We start from the raw sequence: 16,878 nt of genomic DNA on the forward strand, positions 1-16,878 counted from the left end.
CAGTGGATGGGGGGAGGGGGGTTGTTACTTTGTGAGGGTGAAAAGGGTAACTATTGCATTGTTCTGTACACCTGAAACTAACAACAACAAAAAAAAGATTAGCTACTGTGATATCCTGCATGCTGTGTTGCTCAGCACCTGTTATTATAGAAAAAGCTGAATTTGACCATTTTAAATTTTGTTGGCCTCATGATGAAGCCAAAAGTAAAAAGAACAGAAAAAGCTGACAGGCCATAGTAAATATCACTTTGCTGGTTCAAAATAAATACATAACTAAATAAAGCCAACCACTTCCTTTTTAAAAGTGTTTAATAGCTGGAAGGGGGTTTATGTGACTAATCTCAAAGAATATTGCCCTACGTCACAGAGTTGTTATATCAAAGAAAGTTATAGCACATGCATTCAAATATTTGCACAGATGCTGATTGAATGTTTATTAGATCAATAAGCAGATAAATAGCACTTGAAAAGGTCTATTTTAAAAGATTACTTAGAAAGTATTTTTATATTATTTTGAGAATAATGCAGTTTTACTTCTCCTTAAAAATTCATTTTAATTATTTAGAGATTAGAAGGCAGAAAAATAATTTGACATTTACTCATTTTAAATTAAATACTAGTCAGTTAATCAGAACCTGCCCAAATTCAATCAAATTAATCTATACTGTAATTAATAATTTGTGCACATCACAAAAACATAATTAAGAGAATTAATATGAAATATAATAATGATTTAAATCCTTTACCAAGTTATTATTTGGTAACATTGACTTAATATTATCTGTAAAAAAATTAAAAATACACAACTGTAAAATAGAAATGATATAAATCTTACATCTTTTCACAATGTTCAATATTTGCATGATTTCTCAGCAGAGAACTTCTCATTACTGTTTCCTTGAGTGGCATTCTTTTGGTGGGGATACCGCTTGCCTTACTGTCATCTTTTTTCTTGTCTACTATTTTTTCCTGATTTCTTCCTTCCATATCTTCACACAAGGAGGAGTTGGTCAATGGAGAATGAACAGAATCAGAGTATATCCATTTCTCAGAAATATCTGGTGGGTCCAGTTTATGTTCATTTGCACAAGAACAGAGAGCTCCATTTTGCAGTACGCTCTCACTGTCTGTAGGAGTCAAACGATTCTGCTGGGCTTCTGATTCATCTGTCTTGGTGAAACTTATATCCCCGTGTTCATGTGCATATCGGTATTCGTTACTAAGTGTCATCAGTTTCTTAAAATAACAACAGAGATTTTCGGCAGTATCCAAGGTGAATATATTTCTGGACAAATAATGAGAACATTTAATAATAAGGATTATATCAGCAAATATTGAAACCTGCATAAGCTTTGAAATTCTCCCAGTGTAGCCTGACATAAACACTACACTTTACTACAACATTCATTAAAAACTTATTTCAGATTGTTTAGATAAAAATTTGACCTGATTTCTAACAAAATCTGAAAATACTTGTTTAGTTAATTTAGATCTGTCAATCCAGATAAAATGTCTGGAATTTTTAGAGCCATTTTTATTGTTGGTATTTTTGGTACAAATGAATGAGAAAAATCCATGCTTTTACTACCATAAACATGAGACATTATGGCTGCCTAAATTTGGAGAAGTTATTTATGAAACAAAGTTAAAAGTACTTTCTACATTGACACTTGCCATGCAAAATATTTGTATTGGACTTAAACAGAGAACTTATATTATGGGAAAGTTTTTATTCCCATTTTTCTCTGGAAAAAAGTCTATTGCAAAGAAAATTCAAATACTTTGACATAAATGGTTGTGACTCTCTTGAACAATTGTTGGGTTTTTATCTTATTGAGACTATAGCTTGTGTAATTAATCAAACTTTGTTTATTAGATTTACGGCTCTCAATAGCAAATGTAAAGGATTTCACACTTGCATGAACATTATTCTTGGCTACATTTTATTTATCGTCCTTTATGTCTGTTTTATTATTTTGTTAATTTTACTTTAAATGTATATTTTCTTACTATATTTAATATATAGCCCAAGCTGCCTTAATTTTTTTTTTCTGAAACAATGCAGGGTATAAATAGATAAAACTTTTGTCCATACCATACAAAATGAAACTTATATTTCCTAAGATGTAGAAATAATTAGACAGTTCCTATAGTCACAAAGATATTATTAGATGTTAGAATAGGATCCTCCAATATATTTTTGATAGTTTGTATTTCATTAATTCTATTGGCTAATAATACAGAAAGGTTCAATTCAATATTGGGATATCAAATGTTTATAGCTAGCTGTTAAATTTGCCACCGTTTATGATTAAACATATAAACTATATTCTATTTTCCATTTTCAATGCTAAAATTTCAATGACAATAAATTGTCCAATGGAATTGAAAAATCTAAATTTAGTCAATCTAATTTAATCTTTTAATTTAGTAATTAAGCTTAGTCATTTGGAAGCACATATTATTGTTCCAGTTACAATGGAGTGTCATCACAAGTGAAATATGAATCCTTTTTCATTTTTATTTTCTGGAGCAATGCAAATTAGAAAATACAGTTACAGAAGGATCAATTGTAATTCATTCATACTAGCGCATTCAGGATTTGGGATGGGGAATGGGAAGTTCTCTTTCTTTGATATGTGATTAGAACTGTACTCTCAGCTGCTGTCCTCTGAGTATGTACATGTGTTGACTGCTTTTCTCCACTGTGCTCCCATAATACATTAACATATAAATATATGTGTAACACACCTTATATATAATACATATTACATGTATTATAAAACTTACCTTGCTCCATTGTAACAATTTATCAAATTTTCTCTTATGCTAATCTGTGAGTTCCTTAAGGGTATGGTCTGATAATTAGCTGATTGTGTGCCTTGTTCACAATAATTGTTGAATAAATTTATGGCTGACTGATTGAATGACTGAATGAATGTTTACATCTTGTCTTGAAGCTATCTTCATACTTTATTTTATTTTCTCTATTATTTTAGTTTTGAAATTATGTTCAAAATACATGTTAATATCATTCAAACAATAAAAAGATGATGCTCAGACTTTTTAAAGGGAGAACATCCCTAAAACAACTGTTCTAATAAAAAAATATGATTGCGTTAATCACAACCTTTTTTAATCATAAGTATAAGTTGTATTATATCTTTTCATTATGACAAGAGTAAGATAACAAACAGTCTTACCCATTTCCAGTAACATAGTTTTCAATTAGTAAGTTGAATTCTCTAATCTGGGACTGACAAAGGATCCGGAAACGTCCCAATTCTAGTTCATAGTGTTCTTCACTGTGGCTTTTTGAATAAGAGTTAAGCATTTCACCATTGAGGATTCTTAGATCAGGTAACATTTTAAGCAGAGAATGCCTATCGAAACCATGAAAAAGAAAATCTTGAAGAAGAGAGTGTATATCTGCAATAGCAATATCCCTATTACTTAAATAATATAAGTACAAAGTATATTTTAGAAATAGTCATTGGTTTTGTAGAGAAAATTATACTGTCAAATTTTTTTTAACATTTTATGGAATCATGTCATATATGTTTTAGCATTCTTAACATATATTTAACTATTTCCTTCAAAAACATAAATGGGAAATTAAAATAGTTGGAAACTTGGGTTGGGAGTAAATAAAAGGCTGCATTATAAAAGTAATAATATCAGATATACTTTTTTAAAAAGCAGATAATTAAAATAGTTACTGAAGAGAACTAAAAGTTACTGTTTATTTGAAAAATAGAGGTGAATTCTGATTGTTTTTCTTGGTAAAATATAATAAGAGTAGGGCTAAAACGAGAAGTGTGGGGATTACCCTGGTTTTCACGGTCTGGGAAATCTAAAATTATGTTATTTCTCCTTGAAATTGCTAGGAGAATAATAAAAATTTTCAAGACATGAACAAAAGTCTGAATCAATTTAAAAGAATAATGCTATGAAAAACCAGGTCAGACAGCAAGACTTTTCCAACAAGCTTAGCCATTTAGAAGTACTCCCCAAGGTTTTCACAAGGAGAGTGCTGGCCTCTGTTCACAAGGTTACTATTGATGGTCACAAGGCCAAAATGGAGATCCTGAGTGAGTAAAATACCTTAGTTAAAAGCTCACAGTTCCTATGAGGAAACCTACAAAACTGACAAAATATATTCAAGGAGACTAAATAAATGGAAAGATGTCCCATGAAGATATTTCTATACATGAGAAGATTCAATATTGTCCATAAGTCAGTTCTTCCCAATTTGATCTATAGATTCAACACAATTCTAATCAAAATACCAGCAAGAAGAGGGCAAAGGGAGTCAAATATATGGTGATGGAAGGAGAATTGACTTTGGGTGGTGAACACACAATGTGATATATAGATGATGTATTACAGAATTGTACACCTGAAACCTATATAATTTTATTAACCAATGTCACCCCAATAAAGTTAGTAAAAATTTAAAAAAATACCAGCAAACTATTTTGTGGATGTCAACAAACTTCTAAAGTTTATATGGAGAGGCAAAAGACCCAGAATAGCTAACTCCATATTGAAGGAGAACAAAGTTGGTGGACTAACATTATCTGACTTCAAGATTTACTATCAAGCTATAATAATCAAGACAGTGTAGTAGTATTTGGAAAGGAATAGACAAATAGATCAATGGAACAAAAGAATGGAGTGCAGAAATACAGCCACATAAATACAGTTAACTAACATTTGACTAAGAAGCAAATGCACACATTGGAGAAGAGATAAGTGGTGCTAGAACTAGATAGCCACAAGCAAAAACAAAACAAATCTAGACTCAGCCCCTTCATTCTTCACAAAAATTAACACAGAAGGGATCACAGATCTAAAAGTAAAATGTAAAACTCTAAGACTCCCAGAAGATCACATAGGAAAAATCTAGATGACCTTGGGTATAGTAATGACTTTTTAGAAATTGCAAATTAAAACAGCAATGAGATGTCACTACCTACTAAGAAAATGACCACAATCGGAAATACTGATAACACTAAATACTGGTGAGGATGTGAAGAAACAGGAATTCTCATTAAGTGCTGGTGGAAATGCAAATGGTACAACCACTGTGGAAGGCAGTTTGGTGGTTTCTTACAAAACTAAACATACTTTCACCATTTGATCCAGCTATCAGGCTCCTTGGTATTTACCCAAATGAATTGAAAACTTATGTCCACACTGTTATTTATAGCAGCTTTATTTGTATTTGCCAAAGATTGAAAGCAGCCAAGAGTTCCTTCCGTAGGTGAATGGATAAATAAACTATGGTACATCATATAATGGAACATTATTTAGCACTAAAAAGAAAAGAGCTATCAAGCTATGAACAGACATGAAGGAACCTTAAGTGTATATTACAAAGCGAAAGAAGCCAATCTAAAAAGGCTACATATTGTTATGATTCCACCAATGTTAAATTCTGGAAATAAGCAAAACTAAGACAAAAAGATTAGTGGTCACCAGGGTTTAAGGTAGAATTGAGGAATGAATGGGTGAAGCACAGAGGATTTTAAGGGCAGTGAAACTATTCCATATAATATACATGGTGGATATACGTCATTATGCATTGTCAAACCCATAACATAGAACACTGAGGGAACCCTAATGTAAACTATGGACTTTGGGTGATAATGATGTGTCAATGCAGGTTCATCGATTGTAAATAGTGTACCACTTTGATGTGGGATGTTGATAGTGGAAGTGGGAGGTTGTGCGTGTGTGGGGACAAAGGGTCATGTGGGAACTTTCTGTACTTTCTGCTCAATTTTGCTATTAATCTAAAATTGCTCTAAAAATAAAGTTTATTAATTAAAAAACAAAACAAACAGTTCCTAAACATTAAATGAAGGATAGCAAGGTAAGATTACTACATGCGAAGGTTCAAGAAGGAAAGTTCCAGTGACAGCCCTAATATTAGTTATTCCTTCTACCTAAATAGTATAAAGTCAGGATTGATATATCCATTTATACAAGCACAGTTGTAAAATACAATTTTAACATATTTTTTATTAAGGAAGTGGTCTATTAAGGCAAAAAATCCCTAGGGCCAACAGAAAACATAATGTATTCCTGTGTATAGTCATGATCTTGGTGGTCTTTATACTAAATAAAAGTAATCACAAGAGAGGTATAAACATCTCCCTCCATGAAAGTCCAAAAGAGGAACACAAAAGTTTTTCATTCTCTGGAGAAAGAGATGATTAATTAGCTCCCCACCCTCTACCTTCCCTCCACAAATAATGCCTTTCTTTTTTTCTGTATCAATGTTTAAGTAAGGTCAGAGAGAAAATAATTAGATTTGGGTCTTCAGAGCAATTATCAGATGTTTTACAATATTAAGTAGCAGATAAAAAGCTTAAAGCTTTGCTAACAAAGAGTGTGAGCTAATTAAGAAAGTTTGGGTCCAGATAATTTTAACTTTTTTAGTAGACTTGACACTACCAGTGTTTGCCCCAAAGTACCACATTTACCACAAAGTGTGAAATAAATGGCATATTGTGTTTTTGGTTGGATTCATTTTAAGATATGGTTCAAAAGCAGACTCTTATATTCAGATAATAGCTATTCATCATAAAGTGATGAGGTAATCAGGCTTATTTACCACAGAGATACAATATTAAACATAATGTGAAATCTTTGACCAAAGCTCTCCTCAAAGCAGGGAAAGGCTACTCACTGAAAGTGAAGCTGGTAATATGAAAATATAATGGAGATGGAGATTTCAGTTTTATGTCACACATGTAACTGAAATTATATGGTTCATAACTTTTTCTGACTTATTTCGCTTTGCATGATAATCTCAAGATCCATCCATATTGTAGCAAATGGCAGTGTTTCATCTTTTCTTATGGCAGAGTAATATTCCATTGTGTATATATATGTACCACATCTTCTTTACCCAATCATCTATTGAAGGAAATTTTGGTTGTTTCCATGCAATATACAATTGATGTATTATAGAAGTATACACTTGAAACTTATATAATTTTACTAACGAATGACACCCCAATAAATTTAATAAAAACATAATGCAGAGATTAACTATCCTATCCATATGCCACTCTACTAAACTGTTTATTACATTACTAATGAAGCTACTTTGCATTTTACATCTTCATTAAAGTGCTCTGTGAAGTTTATCAAGACATGACTATAATATCAAAATAACATATTTAGTCATAATTATAAAACCAGGTATAAAATGATGAAGTTTTTGAGAAGTGACAATAAAGGGTAATGAAAATTAAGACTGTACTGTTTATCCAACTTAAAATATAAGATGTTCTAATTCTATTACTGTTCCTGTTTCTTTAGGTTAAATTTCCTAAATTATAGAGGAATAAACATAAGATTTCAATAATTTGATGGAAATAGTCACTGGGAATAACCAAAAGTTATAATTCTTTAGGTATCAAGCAAATTTCTGATTTGGTCTTCAGAATGGATGTGACGAGCAGAAGGAATGAGGTGTGCCAATGACAGGCTCTTGTCTTTGAAATAGGTGTATCTTATAAGAAAAATTAATAAAGTGAATTTTCTTATTATAAGTTGGATTTCTTAGGAGTTAGGTAAAGCTGATGTCTTTTTTTTTTCTTTTGGGGTATACTCACTTCCGGTTAAACAGTAAGAGTAAACTGCTAGACATATAATATTTTTCATCAGATCCAGGACCTACAGTGGTAGTGCAGATGCAATAATCCTGATGAGACTCTCTTCAGCAGCCACCTTGCAGGTCTCATTTTGACTAAATGAAGAAGTGTCAAGAAAAGAATGGCAATTTCATGCTGCTAACATAAGAACCACAGAATCTAACATATCTATTCTTTATCTTAGTCACTCTACATCCACTGAGAGGGGAATTCAAGGCTAGATCTCCATATGTGCCTCTAAACCTGCAGGATAGTTTCTGAAAAGATTGCCCTTGAACTGCTTCATTAGTGGTGCCAGGATGATTTTTAAAATGCACAGTCTTCCAAAGGAGCCAGAAAAATTTAATGGAGAAAAGAAAGCCTCTTCAATAAATGGTGCTGTGAAAACAGGAAAGCCAGTTGCAAAAGAATGAAACTAGATTGCTATCTGTCACCATGTACCAAAATTAACTCAAGGTGGATCAAAGACCTAAACATAAGACCCTGAACTAATAAATTCTGTAGAAGAAAGTATAGGTACTAAACTTATGGACCTTGGGTTCAGAGAGGATTTTAAGAATTTGATCTCAAAGGCAAAAGAAGTAAAAGCAAAAATAAATGAATGGGACTATATCAAACTTAAAAGCATCTGCACAGCAAAAGAAACCGACAAAACAAAGAGGCAACCAACAAAATGGGAGAAGATATTTGCAAACAACACCTCTGATAAGGTCCTAATATCCTTAATATATAAAGAAATCATGCAACTCAACAACAAAAAACAATCCAATTGAAAAATGGGCAGAAGACCTCAACAGACACCTCTACCAAGAAGACATAAAAACGGCAAACAGATGTATGAAAAGATACTCAACTTCACTAGCTTTTTAGCAAAATGTAAATCAAAACCCCAATGAGATACCACCGCAAACCTGTGAAAATGCTATTATCAACAAAGCAAGAGATAACAAGTGTTGGAGAGGCTGTGGAGAAAAGAGAACCCTCGTACACTGCTGGTGGGAATGCAAACTGGTACAGCCACCATGGAAAACACTATGGAGTTTCCTCAAAAAAAGAATAGAATTACCATATGACCCAGCAATCCCTCTTCTGGGTATCTACCCAAAGAATCTAAAAACATTTATCTGTAAAGACATATGTACCCCAAGGTTCACTGCAGCATTATTCAAGGTGGCCAAGACATGGTAAAAACTAAAGGTCTTTTTTTTTTTTAATGATTTTTTATTGGGTAATTGGGGGGATGGGAACAGTGCTGGGGAATTAGGGGAAGGGGAACAGACAAGTTGCTGTCGTTTTGTTCTTCAATCTAGTTGTGGAGGACGCTGCTTCACTGGCCCAAGTTGGTACCATCATTGCGCTCTTCCCTGGCGAGGCAGATCAGTCGCTGGCTTCTGGACGGCCGCTCACTGCGGCTGCTGGCCGCTCACGCTGGCTGCTGGCTACATACGGTAGCCCATGGCAACCCACTGCCACAGGGACTGCAGCCTATGCCGTCGCCAGCAACTCACGGCAGCCCAGCTCCAGGTTGAGCTGTTGTTCAGCATCTTAGCTGTAGAGGGCAGTGTCACTGGCCCTCATATGTGGGATCCGAACCGGGGCCCTCTGGCATCCCAAGCGAGTTCTTAACCATCGCGCCACTCGGCCGGCCCAACTAAAGGTCTTTTGATGGGTGATTGGATAAAGAAAACATGGTATATATACACAATGCAATATTGCTGGACCATAAAAAAAAAGATGAAATAGTGCCATTTTGCGACAACATGAATGGATCCTGAGATTATCATGCTAAGCAAAATAAGTCAGACAGAAAAAGTCAAGAACCATATGATTTCACTCATATGTGGGAAATAAAACTGAAAGAAACAAACGAACAAGACAAACAAACAAGCAAAAAAATCATAGATATAGACAATAGTTTAGTGATTACCAGGGAGGGTAAGGGGGTGGGGGCGTGGTAGAAGAGGGTAAAGGGGGTCAAATATATGGTGATGGAAGGAGAACTGACTCTGGGTGGTGAACATACAATGCAATATATAGGTGATGCATTACAGAAGTATACACTTGAATCCTATATAATTTTACTAACCAATATCACCCCAACAAATTAAATATAAATTAAAAAATATATATTTGGAAAGAAAAAAATCTAAACAATGAGATTTTAAGACAATTAATAGAATGCTTAGAAAATAAAAGCCATTAAATGTGAAGACAGTGAAGCCAGATTCAGTTCACAAATGTAAAGGAAAATATTGCAGAAAGAGTAAAACCAAGCAAAGCATTGGTTTTCTAAAGATTTGTTATGTTGTTAATGATAAAGTAGAATAATTTCAAGTAGAACAATACTGAATATAGGTGGTAGGTATCTTTCTGACTTTTTTTTTTAAGATTTTATTGGGGATTTAGAGGAGGGGAACAGTGTTGGGGAATTGGGGAAGGGGAACAGTCAAATTGTTGTCCTTCAATGTTAGTTGTGGAGGGCGCAGCTAGCTCTGCTCCAAGTCCAGTTGTGATGCGACCTCCCTTGGCTGCTCCCAGCCACTCAGTCCAAGGTGCTGTGTTCAATTTTAGTTGCGGGTGGGCACTGCCCACCAACCCATGCGGGAGTTGAACTGGCAACCTTGTTGTTTGGAGCACGTGCTCTCACCAGCTGAGCCATCCTGCCACCTGTTGGCAGCTCAGGCACAGCTCACTGGCCCACGTGGGAATCGAACCAGCGACCCTGTTGCTCAGAGCTCATGCTCTTAACCAGCTGAGCCACTCGGCCGGACCCCCGACTTTCTTTAGGCTCTTGTTATATGTCAATTTCTTTTCTATAATTATAGAAGTAAATTTCCTTTCCTATGCCCAAGTTTTATTGACCTCTATGAAATATATAATCTTAGGAATTATGTAGCTAATTCCAAAGAAGTTACTCTTCATTAAAATGTGAAAAAGTGTTCTTATGGATGGGAATTTGTAAATTTAGATCACCCTAATTTCATTAAAGCAATAGATGAAAAATAAATGAATGAGTGAATGAATGAATACATAACAGAATCTTCAGTTACACCAAAGATATTTACTGGTGGGTTTGGGGGAATCTCTATTTTTAAAATATAGACTTTCTTGTGCACCTTAAAGAATAAGAACCCCTGCATTAGGAAGAAAATAGAGGGCAACACAGTATGCTGTAATCAGAGACCTCTGGTTTAAGCTTAAAAAAACTCTGAAATTCTAATCATTTGATAATTGTTTCTAGTTTTCAAGAAAATTATAGCTTTCTTGTAAATTTATAGAATAATCTATATATCAATGATATCAGAAGAAGTTGCTAAATGAAAAGATATTGAGGGCCTGGTCAGTTATACTCCAAAACTATGTTCACTGGTTAACACTGCCATTGGTTTTATATAAATTGCATAAAAGTTTCTCAGAAAACTAACACTGAAATTAGAGAGTAAATATCAACTATATAGAGGAAAACAAACTTTCTATTCTGAAATAATTAATGATAAAATAAAGAGCCATTCTACCAAATCATCTAATATAATTGTAGAGGAAAAAACTAAGAATTTGCTTTATCAGGTTAATAAACAGATGACTATTTTACCACAAGCATTTATTTTATTCAATAAAACAAGTGTTTATTCCCTCAACAAACAAAACACTTAAAAATAAATAAATTCAAATGTAATACAAGACATTAGGTTTGGTTCTAGATGTTGCAACTGGCATTATGTGTAATATTTTGATGTTAACTGACACGGGATCTACAAAGAGCAAAATGATCATTTTGGACATGGTTATTGATATAGATATCATTAAGTACACCATTTTAGCTATAGGGAATAATTCTAGAGAATGTGGGTTAATAGGGCATGAATTTTTACCTTTGGAATATTTTGATGTTCTATTTATTATCTTTATATTAAAAAGTTCCCAAATGATTTATTTTAGTCAGAATATTTTGAAATTCTTTAGGACGGAAAATTTAGTTTGCTTGGGAACTTCAAAAGTGTGACAATTTCTTGGAATTTGAGGTTTACAGAATAAATATCTAGAGTGGATTTAGTGTTTAATTTCTTTTTTTATGTTTTTAAAGAACAGCTCTCAGGTCCGTGTAAGTTAGTGGTGTATAGATTGGCTTTAATTAACTTCAAATGCAGCTTTATAAGAGTCTATGATGAATATATTAGAAAGTGCTGTAACAAGTTGATTCATGTTGGAAGTGAAGTATATGAATACTGTGGATCTCAACATTAGTTTTTCCAGCTGGGTTCCTCCTCGTCAAGGGCCGAATCAATATTTCATTTAGTGAAAACTTTCTGGTGAATATTCTGTCACTTAACAAGCTCTATTAATCATTAGTGAATGAAACACATTCCCAAAGGAGATTCCAAACTTGGTCTTTGGTTTAAGTTTTAAAAAGGGATTTTTTTTTTTTAGTACATCAGTTTTGCCCATGTTATCACTGGCTAGACATGAAAGTAAGAAGCCAGTTGGGAAAACCTACAACTAATCCCTTTGTTTGTAACAGGGGGTTATGTAAAGTTCATTGGAATGCACTGCCTAAAGTTTGAGTTGATCCACTCATTAACAAATCCATATTTTATAGATTACAAGATATTCAACCCTTTAAATTAATCTCATCTTAAAATTATGAATGCTGCATCAGGCCAACTAATCTAAGTGAAATTTGATAGGTAACAGTTTCAAATCGGTGTTCAGTCCAGAAAAGTTCATTTAAGTATAGAAATTATAATAGCTAAATTACATGTATATTTGTAATATAAACTCTATCTATTTTCTTTCAGTATTATTGTTAATTAAACATTTTTAAGGCTGAAAAGTATATATACTTAGTAAGTGTAAAATGTGAATATCTTTATATATTTATAATAAACTTAAATAAATATATTTACCACAAGAATATTTTATTTAACAAAATAATGTTTATGCTCCATACACACAAAAATAAAAAACAAATGAACTCAAGTGTTATTCAGGACATAGGTTTGTTTCTAGTTGTTGCAACTGGCAACATGGCAGCTCTTTGGATGGAAACTGACCAGATCAGCAAGAGAATTCATGTCTTATTTGCCCAACACCTAATGGAAAACCCAGGGCCCCTAAAGAGCTTGCTCTGGATAATGGGCACAACTACCTACTTTGATTTCTCATCGTAGACTTGTCCTTTACAGTTCCTTTGGAAAGGAAAGACAGCTATCTAAAAACAACCCATCAGATATTTTCATTGTAAGTACTATCCCCTGCCAAGCAGAATCTTTAGGACATAATTACACTCTTCATTTTGTATGAGAAACTTCATTCTAAGATCTGAATCCTAGAAATGAGGTCCCCAAACTTGGAGATTAGTGCTTCAAATCCTGATGTAAGAGATGCACAGACCCAGACCATGAGCTAGTGAACCCCGATAGGGACCCTGATGCTTCTATTCCAGATGAAGGGGTCCTTCATCCAGTTTAGGTGGCCTTTTCACATATACACACAAATTATTTAAATAGTTGAATTTCTGATCCCCTTATGACTTCACATTAACTAAGAGTTAATATTTCCTACAGCAACCGGAGCTAAGATAGTTTCTCAGCAAACTTGGAGAATCTGATAAACACTATGATTCCCTAGAAATCTGAGGACTCCAGTTTTATAACTCCTGATATTGATAATTACTGCAAATCAATGATAACATTTCATTTGGCCACTTTTCCCTAATCTCATCACTGTTTGAGGAAAACAATCTTCCTCAAACACTATTTTCCTTTCACACCACTATTCAAAATTTCTCTACAGCTCCTTAAAAAAGGCTAACATTTATCAAGTGTGCTTATATGCTAGGCAATACTACAAAATGATTTCATATAGTAACGTGGTGATTTGTCAGAGAATGTTAGTGTACTCTCATATGCATGCTTCTCTATGTTTCTCAGCTTCTTTTGCAGTTAGTTTGGCCATATGACTGGTTACAGCTATTAGAATATGACAGTAGTTACCAATGCCACTTTTGAGAGCAGGGTATTTAAATGTCAATTGTGTTTTCTCTGTGGTCTTTTTCCCTCTCTCCCACTATAATCTACTGCTTAAAAAAGTCAGGTTGCATTGGAGTTTATGACACAGAGCTACAAAATGGAAGAAGCCTGAGTTTCCGAGTCTGTTTAGGTTAGACAGGACAAACTCACATCAGATATAATGTAAATAAAAAGTAAACTTCTATTATATTAAACTGCATTGATTTCTGTGTCTGGTGCTGTGTAGCATACTCTAATGAATACATCCTATGAGGCAGGAACTATTATTGGGTTATTGGAAAAGTAATGACATGTTTTTTCTATGTTTTTTGTTGCAAAAATGTGTCATGATTTTCCAACAACGCAATAGTATACCCATTTTATAGATGAAGAAACTCAGATATACAAGATTAAGTAACTCGTGCAAAGTAAACAGGAAGTGGTGGTACTAGATATGCACCTGAGCAGTTTACTTACAAGGCTAAACATATATCAATGATGCTGTAGTCCCTTCCCATAACTACAATGTAAAGGAGACTTTTTCTTTTTTATCCTAGCACACAGGGCCCTTAACAATCTGGTGGTAATACATCATGTGAAACAACAGAGCATAGTGTTCCAATTCCAAGCTTCAGAACTCAAATCCCTTCCTTGACACTTACTCACATCATAGCTGGACATATCACAAGGTATCTAAGCTTCAGCAAATACCTCTGTAAAATGAGAATGATAATTGCAGAACTCAACTCAGAGCTGCTATGAGCTAAAGTGACACGTATCGGTACTTAGCCCACTCTCTGACACACTGTTTAAATGTAAGTACTTGATTTATTATATCTTTCCAGTGGTATTTCCCAGTATACTCACTTTGCACCTGAATAGACTAGCCTTCTACAAAAGTTTGACCTCATATAATATTTCACATTCCTGCCTTTCCTTGAATACTTCCTCCATCAGAAGTTGTTTTTCTTTTTTTTTCTTTTTAACTGGATTTTAAATCTTTCTAAACTTTAAAGGTTTAATTCAAGGTTTTCCTCTTCAGTAAAGAGAGTTTTTTCCAGTTGCACTAAATTAGGGTGGTATTTCCAAATTTTTAAAGCATATCTGTTGCCTACAACAATAATTTGACATTGTATTAGGTATTGAAATCTAAATGTTCAGAGCACAGACTCTGGAGCCAGACTACAAGGGTTTGAATACTGGCCCTTCCACCTGCTAGTTATGTCACCCGGGGCAAGTTGTTTAGCCTGTTTGTGACTCATTTTCTTTAAAAATAAAATGGGTATACTAGGTAGTTATTTCATTATGCATATTGTGAGGATTAAATGAAAACAATGCTGAGCACAAAGTAAATGCTATTTGAGTGTTGGCTACCATTATTAGTTTTCATGGTTACCATGCCTTCTATATCTCTAACAAGATTATAAAAATGACTTCAAATCATGGATTGCATTAGATTTCCTTAATAATATCCAACAAGTTAGGACACTGGTTGCATATAGTAGACATATACTAATATATATATAGAATATACATATATTCTGGTTAGCTTAGACATGGAAAATAGATTTTTGTGTGTGTGTGCTTACCATGTTACAGGTATTGTTCTCAACAAAATGTGTGTATTATCCCATTAAATTCTCATAACTACCCCATAAGACAGGTACTATTATTATCCTCATTTTACCAATGAGGATTCAGAGACATAGAAAAGTTAAATTACTTGTCCACGATCTACACAGTATGGGGCAGAGGTAGAAAGTCTTTGTTTAAAAACACAATGATTTCCAAATGTTAGTATGCATCAAATCACCCAGAGAGCTCGTTACAACACAGACTGGGCATCTCTCCTTAAGTTCTGATTAAGTGGGTCTGGACAGTGCCCAAATTTCTGCATTACTAACAGGTTCCCAGGTGATGATGAAGTTGATGGTCTGGAAATACACCTTTGATAATCATCGCGCTGGGTTATACTCTCTCCTCTATGTTACACAGCTTAAATTGTACGTAGAAACATGCTTCTAAAGTAGAAGTTGACAAATTCTGTTCTAAAACATGGGGATATATACCAGGTTTCCCTAAAAAAAACAGTGTAACGTTAGAAATTTATGTGAAAACCAAGCTTTAAAGAAAAGGAAAAAAAAAGACTTCCTGGCAAAGACAGTAACTCTACTGTGATAGACAAGTTATTGAGTAGCAAATTACACAGGTGTTTGACTTGGTGTAAAAATGCTGTTATTTTCTGAACCCAAGAACAATTAACAAATTGTGTCAGAGGTTAGCAGTGGCCCCAGACAAGGGAAGGAAGAGATACTACTCTGTAGTCTCTCTTATCTTGTTTTACAGTTGGATTAAATCAGAGAGAGAAATTTCAAACACAACCAGGTCATTGAATCCTCTTTAAGATACCTTCTATTTCTTCTGAAGTAATTAGAGCCAGGATCTTCTTGACTATGGCCACACATCACAGGGAAACCAAATCAGGGCAAAGAGTCCATTACTTTTGCCCTAAAATCAGATGTCACAACAACCCTTTTAAAAATCATTCATTCCCCCTTGTCTATATTTTGTTCATAAATGTTGTATTTTCACTACCTGATAAAATTGATATGACTTGATTACTTGATCTAAACTCTGAAGAATCTGAAATAGATTTTCCTACCTGAATTTTAGTAAACATTTGCCTTTCCCTACACTTAGCATATGGCAACTCATCTTGCAAAATTAGGATCAATTAACCCTGCATATTCTTGGCCTGACCTGCCTTGATGTACCCATACCTGATATGACACAAATGTTAAATGTACAATAAATTATGTTCAACCATTTAACTAATTCTGTTGGACATTAAAAGAGACAAGAGTTTAGGCCAGAATCATCACTAGAAAAAATCCCAAAGTAGACATACGCAAGTCTTTCAGCATTCTGGGATGTAACTCACCTGGACCTGGGTAAATGAGTAATGATCTGAGGACGTGTGTGAGAAATCCATGTAAGGACAAGGAAAAAAACCAGTGGGAAGCAAAGGGCTAAAAAAATCACAGGAGAGTTCTCCCCCTGAAGTCACACAGCTCAGTCTGCCCCTCTGTATGTCTCCAGTGTCTCCTGAGTAACCGTCCCTCTGCCGGAGACCAAGCAGGGTCCAGCGAAAGCAGCACAAGAATCACCACACCCAAAGACCAACTTCAGATAAAACCAGA

At 34.2% G+C, this 16,878-nt stretch overlaps 1 protein-coding gene across 1 annotated transcript in view; it reads right to left on the bottom strand.

Annotated features, from left to right (window-relative positions):
• LRRIQ1 (leucine rich repeats and IQ motif containing 1) overlaps positions 1 to 16,878 on the bottom strand; it is a 195,576-nt gene that overhangs the window by 117,127 nt on the left and 61,571 nt on the right. Inside the window, exons 9-10 of the mRNA XM_019652283.1 lie at positions 3,204 to 3,383; positions 836 to 1,285 (exon numbers count right to left, since the gene is read on the bottom strand). Coding sequence (XP_019507828.1) covers positions 836 to 1,285; positions 3,204 to 3,383 — 630 coding nt within the window. The remainder of the gene's footprint in view (positions 1 to 835; positions 1,286 to 3,203; positions 3,384 to 16,878) is intronic.

Source organism: Hipposideros armiger, unplaced genomic scaffold (genome assembly GCF_001890085.2).
Source record: "Hipposideros armiger isolate ML-2016 unplaced genomic scaffold, ASM189008v1 scaffold_177, whole genome shotgun sequence".
NCBI classification, from domain to species: Eukaryota; Metazoa; Chordata; class Mammalia; order Chiroptera; family Hipposideridae; genus Hipposideros; species Hipposideros armiger.